A 15238-nucleotide genomic window follows, 5' to 3' on the forward strand; every position below is an offset into this window, starting at 1 on the left:
GCAGCCCGGGAAGCTGCTGATTTGCCTGTGACCTTGCTCACCGGCGGGCGGCCAGAGCACAGCCTTGGCGTGGAGAGCACGCGGCTCCTTTTCCTTCCTTCGGCCTCGGCTAATAAAAGGCACCATCCCTGCGGGACAGCAGGGTCTCTGTCGAGCCCAGCCCCGGTGCACGGCCATGCTCCCTGCAGGGCGCCGGCGCTGCTGGCTCAGCACCCGGCCAGGCCGGTCCGAAGGATCCCGGGGAGCACTAACCAGCACGGGGTGAGTGGGGCCCTGGCTCAGGGCACGGGGAGGGGAGCAGGATCCATCCGGTGCGGGTGCTGGGAGAGCGCGGCGGGCTACTGGTACCGCTGCTGGAGACGTGCCCTCGAGAGGCACAGACGGGCCCGTGCGGTGCAGGGCGAGTCCTGGCTGGGCTGCCTGTCTCAGTGGCCCCACTTGCCGCATGACCGGGCACGACAGCCCTGCGGGGATGCTGTGCCAGCTCCTGGCCAGCCTGGGCACGGGGCACCGCCATGCCACGCCTGGGCCACCGCCAGCTTGTACCTGGCCTCTGCCTCACCTTGGCTAACGCTCGGTGCGGGCAGGTCCCTCCCCTCCCCTGGCACAGCTGCCGGAGGAGGAGACAGGCGCCGGCCGCCCTCCTCCAGGAACAGCAACCGAGCCCAGCCTGAGCCCAGCGGGGCCAAGCTGGCCGACTCCGCAGCCCACCTGGGCCACCGGCCACCTGCCCAGCACCCCAGGCCCCACAGGCACAGGTAGGAGCCGGCACACTGGCGGGGAGCGGTGGGGCACGGCCCAGCCCCGGGGCATGGCACAGCCATCGGCACATGGCACAGCCCCGGGGCACAGGCTGGGTGCCGGTGAGGCGGCACACAAGGAAAAGGCCGCAGGGTCCCTTGGGGGAGACGGGCTGGGTCCCCCCGACACCTGCCGTGCGCTTCCCGGGGCTGGCGCCTGCCGGACTTTGCCCGGGGAGCCATGGCAGTGGGGAGGGCTGGGTCCCTTGGAAGGGACGTGCCCAGCTGGCAGCATCGTGGCTGTGCCGGTGGCAAACGCCCCGACGAGGCTCCATGGTGCCTCCGCCGTGGGGCATCCCCAGGTGGGGCCAAAAACCGGTGCCGTGGCCCCCACCACAGCTGTGCCGGCTGGTTCCCGGAGCACCAGGCGCCCATCCCGCCCCGCCGCCCCGCAAGTGGCAGCAGGCGCGTTCCTGCTGAGCCGTGCCGGGAGCCCGGGGAACGCGGCGCCGCTGGCTCGTCGGCCCACGAGGCCCCTTTTGTTCGCCGGCAGGGCCCGCCGTGCCACCCAGGGGCCGGGGCGTGCCCGGGCTGCCGACGCCTGGCCGGCCTGGCCTCCGCGGGCGGGCGGGCGGTGGGGGCCTCCAGGCAGAAGGAATCGGCAGTGACATTCCCGTAGCCTGGAGACCGCCGTCCCTTTCAGCGGGCTGCCCATTTGAATAAGAATCGTGCACGGGGAAAGGGGGGGGCCACTGGCCGCCGCCATCCCATCGCCGCCCTCGCCCCGGCTCATTTCTGCACGCCCAGCCCGGGGGGCAGCGGGTCCTGCGCCGCCCTCGCCCTTGGCCTTGGCCCTGCCGGACGCCACAGGACACCAGGTACCGGGGGCTCACGGGGCTCGGGGACCCCCGCACCAGCACGCGGCCCTGCACCACCTTGCCGGCCACCTTGGCGTGGCTTCGAGCACGGCCAGTGCCGGGGCAGAGTCACGGCTCCCCCCGTCACCCTGAGCCCCCCTGCCCCGGGCTGGCTCCTGCGTGGGGACAGGAAAGATGTGTTTGGGCAGCGCCGGGGCCAGGCTTTGATCCAGCGCTTGCGAGGCTGGGAGCGGGCGGTACCGGGAGAGAAGGAAGCACAAAGGCAGCTCCAGCCTAAATTTAACAGCGGGACCCCAGCCAGCGGCAGGGACGCCCTCGCCCAGCCGGCTCCGACACTCCTGGCTCCCCTCCCCGGCTGGCCCTGGCCCGGCACTGGGACCCCCCAGGGACACCAGTGACACTCGAAGGGATGGATCTGCCCCGAGCAGGGCAGGATGGGGCACAGCACAGCTCGTGTGGGGTCTGGGGTGCGGGGCATGGCCGTGCACCCGCGGTTGTGTGCCGCAGCCCCCTGGGGCCGTGCAGGGTGGGGGCACAGCCATGGGGGTGGGCACTGGGTGTCACCCTGGAGGACTTTGGGACCCAACTTCCCTCACCTGACCCCCCGCTTCCCAGTGCTGTCCCCAGGGTGCACCGCTTTGCCAGAGCTGGGTGGGTGCACCCCAGGGGGCATGGCTGTGCCAGAGCTGGGAGAGGCCAGGCCCCAGCTGCCCTGTGCCCCATGTCGTACCCCACGCCCTGCCACAGGGCCGTCTCTGTGTCCCCCCAGGCAGAGCCCGCAGCTGCCCATGGAGCTCCTGGTGCTCACTCTCCTCCTGGGTAAGCGTTGGCCTCGGTGGGGCACCGCGCGACCCTGCGTACCCGTGGTGCTGGGGGCTGTGGTGGCCCCGGGGACCCCAGCCCGGGTGGAGGGTGCTGGGTGGCAGAGGTGGTGGTGATGGTGATATTCACTGGCTGGCAGCAGCAAGGGCCTGACCACCACAAATCTCAGCGGGGAATTTGGGCAGTGCTGAGCCCCAGCGGGATTAGCAAGCGCCTGACCTGGCTCCCAACTCTCCCCGGCACCGCTTGGTGCCCCGGGGCTGCCCGGCCCCCCCCCGCTCGCCCCCGCTGCGCTGCCCGCCCTGCCCCGGTCCCTGCCCCCCGGTCACGAGGCCCCGGCACTGCTGCCAGCACCTTTCTGGGTCACAGAGCTTCGTGCTGCATCAGTGGGTCAGGACACGGAGCTGGGACAGGATGGGACGGCTGGGGGTGGGGTGGGTGCCAGGCAGGCATCTGGGGTGCATGGCAGGGTGGGGGAGCCTGGGGGCCTGGCACAGCCCCCAGCCTGTGCCCTCACGCTCTCTGCAGCAGGGGTACCGGCAGCGAGGGGCTGGCAGGAGCCGGACTCGAGCCATGGCTGTGCCCGTGGCAGCTGCTACCCGGCCACCGGGAACCTGCTGGTGGGGCGAGCCCCCCGCCTGAGTGCCACCTCCACCTGCGGGCTGGACGGGCCGCAGGAGTACTGCATCGTCAGCCACCTCCAGGTGAGCCCACCCGGCCCCGGCACAGCTCCGGCACAGCCCTGGCACAGCCGGGCACCGGTGCAGCTCCCAGCCACCCATCCCTGATGGTCTCGCTCCCCTGCACAGGACTCAGAGAAATGTTTCACCTGCGACTCGCGGGACCCATCCCTGCCCGAGAGCCACCGCATCGAGAACGTCATCTACCTGAGCGGCCCCCACGGCCAGCGGACCTGGTGGCAATCAGAGAATGGTGAGGCCAGGGTGGCAGCGGGGTTGTCCACATGTCCGTGTGCCTCAGGGCTGCGTGGCCATGGGACTGGGGGGCTCTTCCCTGGCCCCGGCCAGCACCTCTGTCCCCCCACCAGGCATGGAGCACGTCAGCATCCGCCTGGACCTGGAGGGCGAGTTCCACTTCACCCACCTCATCATGAAGTTTAAGGTGGGTCCTGGCACGTGGGTGCCTGGGATGGAGTGGGGTGGGACGGGACGGATCTGTGGGGGCTGTGGGACCGGCCCCCGTCCCAGCTGGGTGTCCTGCAGACCTTCCGCCCCGCTGCCATGCTGGTGGAGCGCTCGGCCGACTTTGGGCGCAGCTGGAAAGTCTACCGCTACTTCGCCTACAACTGCTCCAAGCTCTTCCCTGGTGTCCCCAGTCAGCCCTCGGGACTGGTGGACGAGGTGCTGTGTGACCAGCGCTACTCCGAGATCGAGCCCTCCAGCCATGGGGAGGTGTGTGGGGCTGGGGTGGTGTGGAGGGGTGCTGGGGGGCCAGGGGGGGCTGGGTTCATCCACCCCTTCCTCCCTCCAGGTCATCTTCAAGGTGCTGGACCCCTCCATCCCTGTGGCGGATCCCTACAGCCCAGATATCCAGGGTGCGTGGCCAGGGGTGCTGGGGTCGTGGGGCTGGTGGGCAGTGGGGTGGGTGCTGACGGTGCCACCCCCCCAGACCTGCTGCGTGTCACCAACCTGCGGGTGAACCTCACCAAGCTGCACACGCTGGGGGACAACCTGCTGGACACGCGGCGGGAGGTGCTGCACAAGTACTACTACGCCGTGGATGAGCTGGTGCTGCGTGGGAGCTGCTTCTGCCACGGCCACGCCGCCCACTGCGCCCCGGCACCTGGCGCCCCAACATCCTCCGTCCCCGGCATGGTGAGGGACAGGTGACCGCTGGCACGGCTCCGTGTGCCGTGGGACTCAGTGGCCATGCTGAGCTGGGTGCTCGCCCCCAGATCCACGGGCGCTGCGTCTGCGAGCACCACACGCAGGGGCTGAACTGCGAGCGCTGTGAGGATTTCTACCACGACCTGCCCTGGCGCCCGGCCGAGGGCTCCAGCACCAACGCCTGCCGCCGTGAGTGCCCTGTGCCAGCACCGGCGCCTGGCACAGAGATCCCGGTGTCGGGGCTGGCGGGCTGCGCCGTGGCAGGGATTTTGGGGCGCTGCGCGCTGGGGTGTGTTTGGGTGGGGACTGGCATCCTGCAGACTGGCTGTGGGGGGTTTGGGGTGCAGCAGGCTGTAGTTTGGGGAGATCTGGGGTTGGGAGTCAGGTCTGGGGAGGTTTGGAACAGGGGGTGCTGCCTGCCGGGCGGGGAGTTGGGGTGCTGCATGCCGTGCTGCGGTGCCGTCCCCGCAGGCTGCGACTGCAACGAGCACTCGCGGCGGTGCCACTTCGACATGGCCGTCTTCCTGGCCACGGGGAACGCCAGCGGGGCCGTGTGTGATGGCTGCCAGCACAACACCATGGGCCGCCGCTGCCACCTCTGCAAGCCCTTCTACTATCGGCACCCCCGCTCCGACATCCGCGCCCCCACGGCCTGTGCCCGTGAGTGCCGCAGGACCCCGACCCCACGGCTTGCCCTGGCCCCGTGGCTCCCGGTGCCGGTAGCCATGGCTCTGCGCGGTCTCTGTCTCTCTCGGCAGCGTGTGACTGCGACCCAGCGGGTTCGCTGGATGGAGGCGCCTGCGATGGACACACGGACGTGGCACTGGGCATGATCGCAGGGCAGTGCCGCTGCAAGGAGAACGTGGCTGGTCCCCGCTGTGACCGCTGCCGGCATGGAGCCTTTGGCCTCAGCCACGACGATCCGCAGGGCTGCCAGCGTGAGCTGGGACCCAGGGATGGGCACAGGAGGATGTGGGGTGAAGGGGTGGGGATGGAGGGATGGGGATGGAGGGATGGGGATGGAGGGATGAGGATGGAGGGATGGGGATGGAGGGATGGGATGGGGGAATGAGGATGGAGGGATCATGGAGGGATGTGGGATGGAGGGATGTGGGATGGAGCGATGAGGATGAAGGGATGTGGGATGGAGGGATGGAGATGGAGGGATGTGGGATGGAGGGATGGGAACAGGGAGATGGGGATGGAGGGGTGAGGGGTGGAAGGACATGGGATGGGGAGGGAGGGCCATGAAACCTGTGGGCTGCGGTGCCACGTTGCAGCACCTCACATGTGGGGGTGCGTGCATGTTGTGGGGGGCAGTGTGCAGGTGTGACCCACGGGGCACGGTGACGGGCAGCTCCCCCTGCGACCCCATCAGTGGGGACTGCTACTGCAAACGCTTTGTGGCTGGGCGCTCCTGCAGCCAGTGCGTGGTGAGTGCTCCTGCCTGCCCCACAGCCTGCCCCACTCCGTGCTCCGTGGTCATGAATCTCCCCAGCCCCACGGCAGCCCCCAGGGCCAGGGTGGCCCCACACCTGCCCCATGTTCCCCCTCTCTCACTGCAGCCCGAGTTCTGGGGCCTGAGCTACGACGTGGGGGGCTGCCGGCCCTGCGCCTGTGACTTTGGGGGAGCCTACAACAACCGGTGGGGCCCAGCAGAGCACCCGGCGGGGCATGGGGACAGGGAGGGGTGGGAGTGGGGAAAGGGCTGGAGGTGAAGATTTGACAGGAGGGAGGGATGGGGACAGGGCTGGGGAGATAGAGGGGGCTGGGAGGGAGGGACGGACGAAGAGATCCCCATCCCCAGAGATGGAGGGATGGGCACAGGGATGGAAGGAGGGATGGGTGAGGACTGAGCCAGACAGAAGGACAGACGGAGGGACAGGATAGTCACCCCCAGGTGCTCCATGGAGGACGGGGCTTGTCCCTGCCGTCCCCACCTCATGGGGCGGCAGTGTGACCAGGTACAGCCCGGCTTCTTCTGCGCCCCCCTCGACTACTACACCTACGAGGCTGAGCAGGCCACTGGCCACAGCCACGGCCACCCTCAGCTCCCGGTGAGTCTGCTGGGGGGGTCCCTGCACCCCCAGCCTGGGCTTGTGCATGTCTGTCACCGTGCTCCATGCGTGGCTGTCACCCTGTCCTGCGTGTGGCTGTCACTGTGCTCTGCGCATGGCTGTCCCGGAGCACGGCTGTCCCTGTGCATGGCCACCCGTCCCCTGACCCCGTCCCTGCAGGGTGCTATCCGGGCAGAGGTGCCCCAGGACTGCCTGGAGTACGACACCGGGGAGCCGGGGGGGCGGAAGGGGCGTCCACAGCACCAGCGCAGCCCCCCCCGTGCCCCCCAGCCCCGCAGCCCCTCGCGCCGCAGCCGCCAGCAGCCCCCCAAGGTGAGCCCCGGGTGGGGGGTGGGATGGGGCATGGCGGGGGGTGCTGCGGGGTGGGGGTGACCGGGGTGCCCAGAGCCGGGGCCGAGCTGTGCTGGTGCCCTGCCCAGCCGGACGTGGAGGAGGTGGTGCGGGACGGCGCCGGGCGCATGGTGACGTGGACGGGCTCGGGGTTCGCCCGGGTGCGGGACGGGGCTGGCCTGACCTTCCGCGTGGAGAACGTGCCCTACCCCATGGACTACGAGCTGCTGCTGCGCTACGAGCCTGAGGTGAGCACGGGCCACGGCCACGGTCACGGCCACGGCGTGTACGGCACGGCCCGGCCCTGACGCCGCCTCGCCTGTCGCCGCAGTCGGCCGAGGACTGGGAGGCCGTGGTCGGCGTCAGCTCCCGGGCGTTGCCCACCAGCCCTCGCTGCGGAAACCTGCTGCCCTCCGAGCAGATGTACCGGGAGAGCCTGCCCCACGGCCAGAGGTGGGGACGGGACGGGATGGGGTGAGGGTGGGATGGAGGTGGGATGGGGATGGGATGAGGATGAAGGTGGGGATGGGGACAAGGATCGAGACAGGGCAGGGACAAGGGCAGCACTGCCAGACTGAGGGATGGGGAAGGGATGGAAACAGGGACAATCCTACCACACACAGGCGAGGGATGGGGACGGGGACGGGGACAAGGAAGGTGGCTGGGTCCTGCTGCTGTCCCATGGCCGTTCCCATGGCTGCACTGTGCCCATGCCCTGACACCTGCCTCTGCACAGGTACGTGCTGCTGTCCCGGCCCTTCTGCTTCGAGCCCAGCACTCCCTATGAGGTGACCGTGCGGCTTCAGCGGGCTGGGGTCACCCAGCGCCACCCCAGCGCCTTCATCCTCATTGATTCGGTGAGGGGGGGTCCCGCGGCACCCCACGTCTGGGGCTCGGCAGGGGTGGGGTGGTGGGCAGGGACAGGGGACCATGGACTGGGTTGGGCAGTGACCCCCATCGGGCTGCACGGGGGGTGGGGATGGAGATGGGAATGGGATGGGGTGGAATGGGGATAGAGATGGGAATGGGGATGGGATGGGATGGGATGGGATGGGATGGGATGGGATGGGATGGGAATGGGGATGGGGATGGGGATGGGAGTGGGGATGGAATGGGATGGGGATGGGATGAGGATGGGGATAGGAAAGAGGATGAGGATGTTGATGGGGAAAGGAATGTCAATGGTCCTGGGGACATTGATGGAGTTGGGTTTGGCCTTAGGGATGTCAACAGGGGTGGGGATAAGGAGGCCTGTGGGGATGGCAACTTGTGCATGAGTATGAACAGATCTGGGCTGGAGCTGCCGTGGGGCAGATAGATCTGGCCTGGGAGCAGGGCCAGGTCCCATGGCAGGGCATAGCTGTGCCCCCCAGCCCCATCTCCTCTCCCCTTCCTGCTGCCCGGTGCAGTTGGTGCTCCTGCCACGGGTGTCGGAGTTGCCGGGCTTCCATGGGGCGGAGGCAGCGGCACGCCGGGAGGAGCTGGAGCGGTACCGGTGCCTGGAGGCGTTTCGCATGGCTCCCCCACCCCAACTAGCCCAGGCCTGCGCCCGCCTGGTCTGCAGCGTCTCGGCCATGCTGCACGACGGGGCACTGCGTGAGTGGGGCCACCGCAGGCAGGACACCCTGCCAGGGTCGGGGGATGTGACCGGGGCAGCGGGCGAGGGTGGAACCCGTGCTCATGGCAGGGTCAGGCAGGACAGTGGTGGCAGAGTGCGGGCAGGGTGTGGGCAGGGTGCGGGCAGGGCAACCCTGGCCCACACCGGCCCTGCTGCCCACAGCCTGCCAGTGCGACCCTCAGGGCTCCCGCAGCAGCGAGTGCCAGGCGCAGGGAGGGCAGTGCGAGTGCAAACCCCACGTCCTCGGCCGGCGCTGTGACCGCTGCGCCCCAGGCAGCTACGGCTTCGGACCCCTGGGCTGCAGCCGTGAGTAGCGGGATCTGTGCCTGCCAGGCATCCCTGTCTGTCCTGCTGTCAGAGCCCTGTTCGCTGCCCATCTGCCTGTTCACCTGCCTGTCTGTCTGTCCATCTGTCCAGCCCTGCTGTCCTGCAGCCCATGGGTCTGGTCTCAGTTCCCTCCCTGTCCATCTGTCTTTCCATCCATCCATCCACCCACCCACCCATCCATCCATCCAACCATCCATCCATCTGAGCCCCGCACTGCCCTGCCTTTCACTCCCTCATCTGTCCGTCCGCCTGTCCGTCTGCCCACCTGTGCATCCACATGAGCCCTCCCATGCTGTAGCCCGTGGGTTGGACATGCCCTGGATGCTGGTCCCCCATCTGTCTGTCTGTCTGTCCCTGTGTCCCTGCACCCACGTGCCTGACCTGAGCCGTGCCATCCCGCAGCCTGCTCTTGCTCCCCGGAGGGCTCGGTGTCGCAGCTGTGCGACGCGGTGAGCGGGCAGTGCCGGTGCCAGCCCGGCGCCGTGGGCCGGCAGTGTGACCAGTGCCAGCCCGGCCACTGGGGCTTCCCTGCCTGCCGGCCCTGCCAGTGCAACGGGCACGCTGAGGACTGCGACCCCCGGACGGGCAGCTGCCTGCGCTGCCGCGACCACACCGCCGGCCGGCACTGCGAGAGGTGAGCCTGGTCAGAGGAGGGGTGGCATGGCATGGGGTGGGGTGGGGTGGGATGGGATAGATATGATGTGATGGGATATGATGGGATGGGATATGATGGGATGGGTGAGTTGGGATGGGATGGGATGGGACGGGATGGGACGGGACGGGACGGGATGGGATGGGGTGAGTTGGGATGGGATGGGATGGGATGGGATGGGATGGGATGGGTGAGTTGGGATGGGATGGGATGGGGTGGGATGGGATGGGTGAGTTGGGATGGGATGGGATGGGATGGGATGGGATGGGATGGGATGGGATGGGATGGGTGAGTTGGGATGGGATGGGATGGGGTGGGATGGGATGGGTGAGTTGGGATGGGATGGGATGGGATATGATGGGGTGAGATTGGATGGGATAGTGGGATGGGACGTGATAGGATGGATGAGATGGGATATGATGGCATGGATGAGATGGGATGGTGGGATGGGATATGATGGATGGGATGGACCCCTGGAGCACTCGCCCCTCGTCCTCACAGGTGCCAGGATGGTTACTACGGGGACCCAGTGCTGGGCTCGGGGCAGCAGTGCCGGCCCTGCCCCTGCCCTGGCTACCCCGGCACACGGCACTACCACGGGAGCGCCTGCCACGCTGACGATGAGACCCACCACATCGTCTGCCTCTGCGCGCCCGGATACACCGGTGAGGGGCAGAGCGGGTGCCGTGCAGTGGGGACCCCCAGCACCAGGTCTGCGGGACCCCAGCACCCACAGCCCCCCCACCTCCCCACAGGGCCCCGCTGTGACCGCTGCTCCCCTGGCTACTTCGGGGCCCCGGAGATGGAGGGGGGTGCATGCCGGCCCTGCCAGTGCAACAATAACATCGATGCCAGCGACCCGGGGGCCTGTGACCCCCACACGGGCCACTGCCTGCGCTGCCTGTACCACACCGCCGGGCCCCGCTGTGCCCACTGCCAGCCCGGCTACTATGGCAATGCCCTGCAGCGCAGCTGCCGGCGTGAGTGGGGCAGGGAGGGGGCTGCACCAGGGCTGGGGCCGTGCGAGGGTTTGGGGATGTGTGGAGGGTTTAGGGTGATGCAAAGGCTCAGGGTGGGGGTGAGGCTTGGGGCTGTGTTGGGGTGCATTGGGGGGCATTGGGGTTGTGCGTGTTTTGGGGGTGTCTGGGGGTTTGGGGCTGGGTGGGGTCAGGGCCAGGTGAGGTTTGGGGCTGTTGGGGGGGGGTTTGGGGCTGTGCCCAAGGTCGGGGCTGGGCAGGGGACAGGGGTCAGGAGGGGGGTGTTGGGGCTGTGCATGGGTTTGGGGCCAGGTGGGGGATTTGGGGTGTTGGGGCCAGGTGCCAGGAGGGCATTGCCTGGGCAGGGGGTACGGGCTGCGCCCCACAGGGTCGCCCACCTGCCCGCAGGCTGCGGCTGTGACCCGCGGGGAACACTGGTCTCCCACTGCGCCACCGGTGCCTGCGCCTGTGACCGCGGCACGGGCGCCTGTGCCTGCCGGCCCAACGTGGTGGGCAAGACCTGCGACCGCTGTGCACCCCACTTCTGGAGCCTGGGGGGGCCGGGGGGCTGCGAGCCCTGTGGCTGCCACCCTACACGTGCCCTGCACCCCGCCTGCGATGCGGTGAGCCCCCTCGGCACCCCGGCACGTCTCCACTGCCAGCCCGGTGAGCTGCCCCGCTGAGCACGCCACTCTCGCTGCAGGTGACAGGGCAGTGCCAGTGCCGGCCTGGTTTTGGGGGCCGCGTCTGTTCCCAGTGCCAGGAGCATCACTGGGGAGACCCCGAGCGGGAATGCCGAGGTGGGAGCACATCCCAGGGACAGGGGGAGCAGAGGCTCTGGGGATGTGGGGTGTGGGGGGATCCTGGGTGTAGGGTGAGACTCCAAGGACATGGGGAGGGCCCTGGGGACATAGTGAGACCCTGGGGACATAACAGACCCTGGGGACACGGTGGGAAACTCTGAGCATGGGGGCCCTGGGGAGACAGTGGAATACTGGGGACACAGGGGAGTTAGGAGATCCCGGGGACACGGTGAGATCTTGGGGACATGGGGGACCCGTCAGACTTGGGGGACACTGGAGCTGCAGTGGGATGCTGGGGACATGGTGGGACCCAGGGGACATGGGGGACCTTGGAGACACAGTGGGATGCTGGGGGCATGGAAAACCCTGGGAACATGATGGGTGTCTGGGAACATGGAGGACTCAGGGGACCCTGAATGCATGGTGGGCTTGTGGGACATAGGACACCCTGGGGACATGGTGGCACTCTGGGGACATGGGGGCCCCTGGGGAGGCCGGGACATGCCACCGCCTGTCTCTGCAGCCTGTGAGTGCGAGCCGCTGGGCGCTGAGAGCCCGCAGTGTGAGCAGGCCACTGGGCAGTGCCAGTGCCGGCCGGGCTTCGGGGGGCTGAGGTGTGACCGCTGCCAGCGGGGCTACCAGGAGGCCTTCCCCCGCTGCTCACCCTGCCACCCCTGCTTCGGGCGCTGGGACCCGGCCCTGGGCAGCCTGCAGGACGGGCTGCGGCGCCTGGGGATGCAGGCGCGGGCGCTGCGGGAGGGGGGCTCCGCGCCCCTGCTCAGCCCCCGCCGCCTGCGGGCACTGGAGGAGGCCCTGGGGCACGTGGAGCGGCTGCTGGGTGAGGGGGGCAGCCCCGGTGGCCCCCTCCTTGACGGGCTGCCCAGGCAGCTGGATGGCACCAGGCAAGTGTGTGCGGTGGGCTGGGGCAGGGGGGATCCCTCTTTTTCTCACCCAAAAAGGCTTGAAACGCCTCTCCCCCCGAAAGGATGGAGTTGGATGATTTCTGGAAGCAGCTCCAAGAGCTGGAGCAACATCTAGACCAGCTGGCGCAGGCAGATGTGCGGCACCGCGACCAACTAGCTGGGCTGAGCCGTGAGCTGGGGGGTCTCAACCGAACCACCTCCCACCTCCAAATCCTCCTGAGCACCGTAGCAGCGGCTGGATTCAGTGGTAAGAGCATCGGACGAGGATTGGGGGTTTGGTGACAACCATCCCAGCTGAACCCTGATGCTGGCACCCGCAGAGTCTTACCGCAGCATCCTGGTGTCGGCGGAGGCCTCGCGGCAGGCGGAGGGGGTGGCCAACGGCACGGCGGGAGAGCTGAACAGGGCACAGGCGACACGGCGGGCGGCTGAGCGGGCACTGCGGCAGCAGGGCGATGCTTTCCGCCGTGGCACGGCCGCAACACGGAAATCCTTGAGGGAGGCGCAGAAACGGGTGATGGGACTCAGCATTGCCGGGATCAATGAGAAGGTGAGAGTGGGACCGGCGGACGGCAAATAGGCGCGTGGAGGGGGAGATCCTCGTGCCAGGGTGGCATGGGGGGCTCCTGCCATGCGGTGTTGAGCTGCCATCTCCATCACTGGCATCACCGCAGATTTGTGGGGCGCCCGGGGACTGGAGCTGCGAGCAAGCGCCTTGCGGAGGAGCCTTGTGCCGGGACAGCACGGGGACACGGCGCTGTGGTGGCACGGGGTGTGCGGGGGCACTGCCTGTCTCGGCTCGAGCCCTGAACAGTGCCCGTAACGCCTCGCAGCAGCTGGAGGTGGCATTGGGGCAGCTGGGTGTTGTGGCACAGAAGGTAGGGGTGGTGGCTCCAGGGCACATTTTGGGGTCCCTTTGTGCCCCCTTTGCATGGTCTGCTTGGGCCCTTTCCATGCCCCCAAGCATGTCCCTCTTACGCCCCTTCACGCACGCCTCTTGGGCCACTTGTGTGTCCCCTTGGGCCACTGCTGCACTCCTTGGCACACCCCCTTTATGTCCCCTTGCACACCCCTTCCATGCCTCCTTGTACCCTGTTGCACACCCCCTCATGTCCCCTTGCATGCCCCCCACGCCCCTTTGCACACCCCATTACACCCCCTTGCATGCCCCCATCTTGTCCCCCTGCATATTCCCTCGTACCCCCTCCCCTCCCCGGAGCCACCCCTTGCCCCCCCTCCGGCTCAGCCCCACACCCCCCCAGACGCAGGAGGTGCAGGAACTGGCACGGGGGGCACGGAACCGGGCAGAGGAAGCGCTGGGACGTTCGCAGGCTGCCCGTAGCCGCGCCGAGAAGGCGACAGCCCAGCTGCGGGACTTCATCCGCCGAATCAAGGCCTTCCTGGCAGGTAGCGCCTGCACCGGGTGGGCACACGGGAATGGCGGGGCTCAGCACACCCACCCTGGGCCCACCCTGCTCCTGTGTCCCCACAGAGGAGGGAGCTGACCCAGGCAGCATCGAGCTGGTGGCCCGGCAGGTGCTGAATATCTCCCTGCCCAGTAGCCCTGACCGGATCCAGGAGCTGCTGCGGGAGATGCGGGAAAGCATCGGCCAGCTGGAGGGGGTGGACGCGGTGCTCAACAGCACGGCACAGGGCTTGGCCGCGGCACGGGGGCTGCTGGCGCAGGGGCAGGACGCCAGGCAAGTGGTGGGGGATATGCTGGGGTGGGTGGAAGGTGGGGGGGTCCGTCCCCCAGCGCTGGCAGGGGCTGGAGCTGCCCGTGCCATCGCAGGGAACGAGCGGAGGGCGTGAGGGATGAGCTCGTGGGGACACAGCGGGCGCTGGAGGTGGCGCGGGCACAGGCGACGGCAGCGGGGAGAGCCCTGCGGAGTGCCAAGGACGCCATCCGAGTGGCTGAGAGCAGAGCCAAGGAGGTGAGGGGCACCGGGGCTGCTGGCATGGTGGGGCTGGGGGAACGGCTGGGGAGGGGGGCTGGTGCTTTGGGTGTGCTGGGGGGCAATGGGGTTGGTGCTGTGGGGGCACTGGGAGTAATGGGGTCAGTGGTGTGGAGAGCAAAGCTGATGCCGCGGGCACATCAAGGGTAGTGAGGGTGGTTCCAGGGGGACGTGGATGGTGTGGGGCAGGTGCCATGGGTTTGCCAAGGCAGTGGGGCCGGCACCGTGGGTGCGGCAGTCGCCATGCCCGCCGGCAGCCGGTGCCCGTGCCTGCCCAGGCGGAGCGCAGGCTGCAGGCGCTGGAGGGGAAGGAGTCACGGGCACAGCGGCGGCTGCGGGAGCTGGCACAGCGCGTCACCGCCCTGAAGGAGCAGGGCCAGGATGCCCGACGCATGGCCCAGCAAGCCAAGGACGGGGCGCAACGTGCCACCGCCACCTCCGGGACACTCAGTCAGGTGGACCCCAGTCCTGTCCAGCCACATCGTGGCACCAAGGGGGTAAGAGGGTGCAGGGGGGAGCTCAGCCTCATCGTGCCCTTGTGCCACCAGGACCTGGCGCAGGTGACGCAGCGCTACGTGGTGCTGAAGGGCCGGGTGAGCGGGCTGGCCGGGGTGTCCGGCGGGGCCCTGCAGCGTGTGACACGGCTGACGGCGGAGGCCCGGGACCTCCTGGACAAGGCCAGCAGCAGCAAGAAGAAGCTGGAAGGTGAGGGGGGAGCGTGTGGTGGTGGGCGATCCCCACCATCCCAACCCCGCTCAGTGCCCACCTCTTGGTGCATGTGTCCCCTTGTCCCCCTGGGCATGTCCTGCCTGGTGTCCCAAGGGTGAGGCGGGCTGGTGACATGGTGGGGGGCTGCACCCTGACCGTGCCCCCCCTCGTCCCGCAGAGCTGGAGCAGCACTTCGGGGCCAACGAACGAGCGATGGCGGCGAAGGCGATGCGACTGCAGGCGTTGGAGCAGCGGGTCTGGGGGCTGCTGGAGGAGATCCGGGAGAGGGCCAACGCTTACGCCACCTGCTAGGGACCGGTGGCGGGGCCGGGGGGGCTGGGGTCCGGTCCTGCCCCGCAGTCCCCCCCCGCCCCACGGTCCCCGCAGCCCGGGGGGTCCCATCCCCTGGGCTTGTAACGCGGCCGCGTCTGTAAATAAAGTCCTGAAGAGCGGCTGCTTGTGTCCGGTGCCTGCCTGTCTCCTGCCTGTCTCCTGCCTGCCCGCCGGCCGCGCCCGCGCTCCCCGCTCCGGCCGGGATCCGCCCCGCGCTTTCCGCGTAGCCCCGAGCGCTGCGCCCGCC

General features: G+C 68.9%; 1 protein-coding gene across 2 annotated transcripts; it reads left to right on the forward strand.

Moving 5' to 3' along the window:
* The first annotated feature begins 166 nt into the window (after positions 1–166).
* Positions 167–15112, forward strand: LOC141928166 (laminin subunit beta-2-like). Of its 2 annotated transcripts, XM_074835905.1 has the most exons (36): positions 167–261; positions 651–758; positions 2388–2437; positions 2969–3144; positions 3250–3373; positions 3489–3562; positions 3664–3852; positions 3932–3995; positions 4070–4275; positions 4356–4476; positions 4759–4947; positions 5046–5225; positions 5608–5720; positions 5853–5932; positions 6188–6344; positions 6525–6677; positions 6785–6943; positions 7027–7148; positions 7432–7552; positions 8105–8291; positions 8476–8619; positions 9043–9274; positions 9794–9957; positions 10048–10272; positions 10678–10892; positions 10973–11069; positions 11596–11974; positions 12058–12242; positions 12316–12545; positions 12670–12873; positions 13258–13402; positions 13488–13695; positions 13788–13929; positions 14229–14405; positions 14499–14655; positions 14837–15112. In XM_074835905.1, exons 1-36 carry the CDS (start codon positions 176–178, stop codon positions 14968–14970), a joined length of 5697 nt encoding a protein of 1898 aa, XP_074692006.1. In that variant the 5' UTR covers positions 167–175; the 3' UTR covers positions 14971–15112. The 2 variants fall into 2 exon arrangements, with proteins under 2 accessions (XP_074692006.1, XP_074692007.1); XM_074835906.1 differs by lacking the exon at positions 167–261 and having other exon boundaries at positions 742–758; positions 2392–2437.
* The last annotated feature ends 126 nt before the right edge of the window (positions 15113–15238 follow it).

Source organism: Strix aluco, chromosome 11, assembly GCF_031877795.1.
Source record: "Strix aluco isolate bStrAlu1 chromosome 11, bStrAlu1.hap1, whole genome shotgun sequence".
Lineage (NCBI taxonomy): Eukaryota > Metazoa > Chordata > Aves > Strigiformes > Strigidae > Strix > Strix aluco.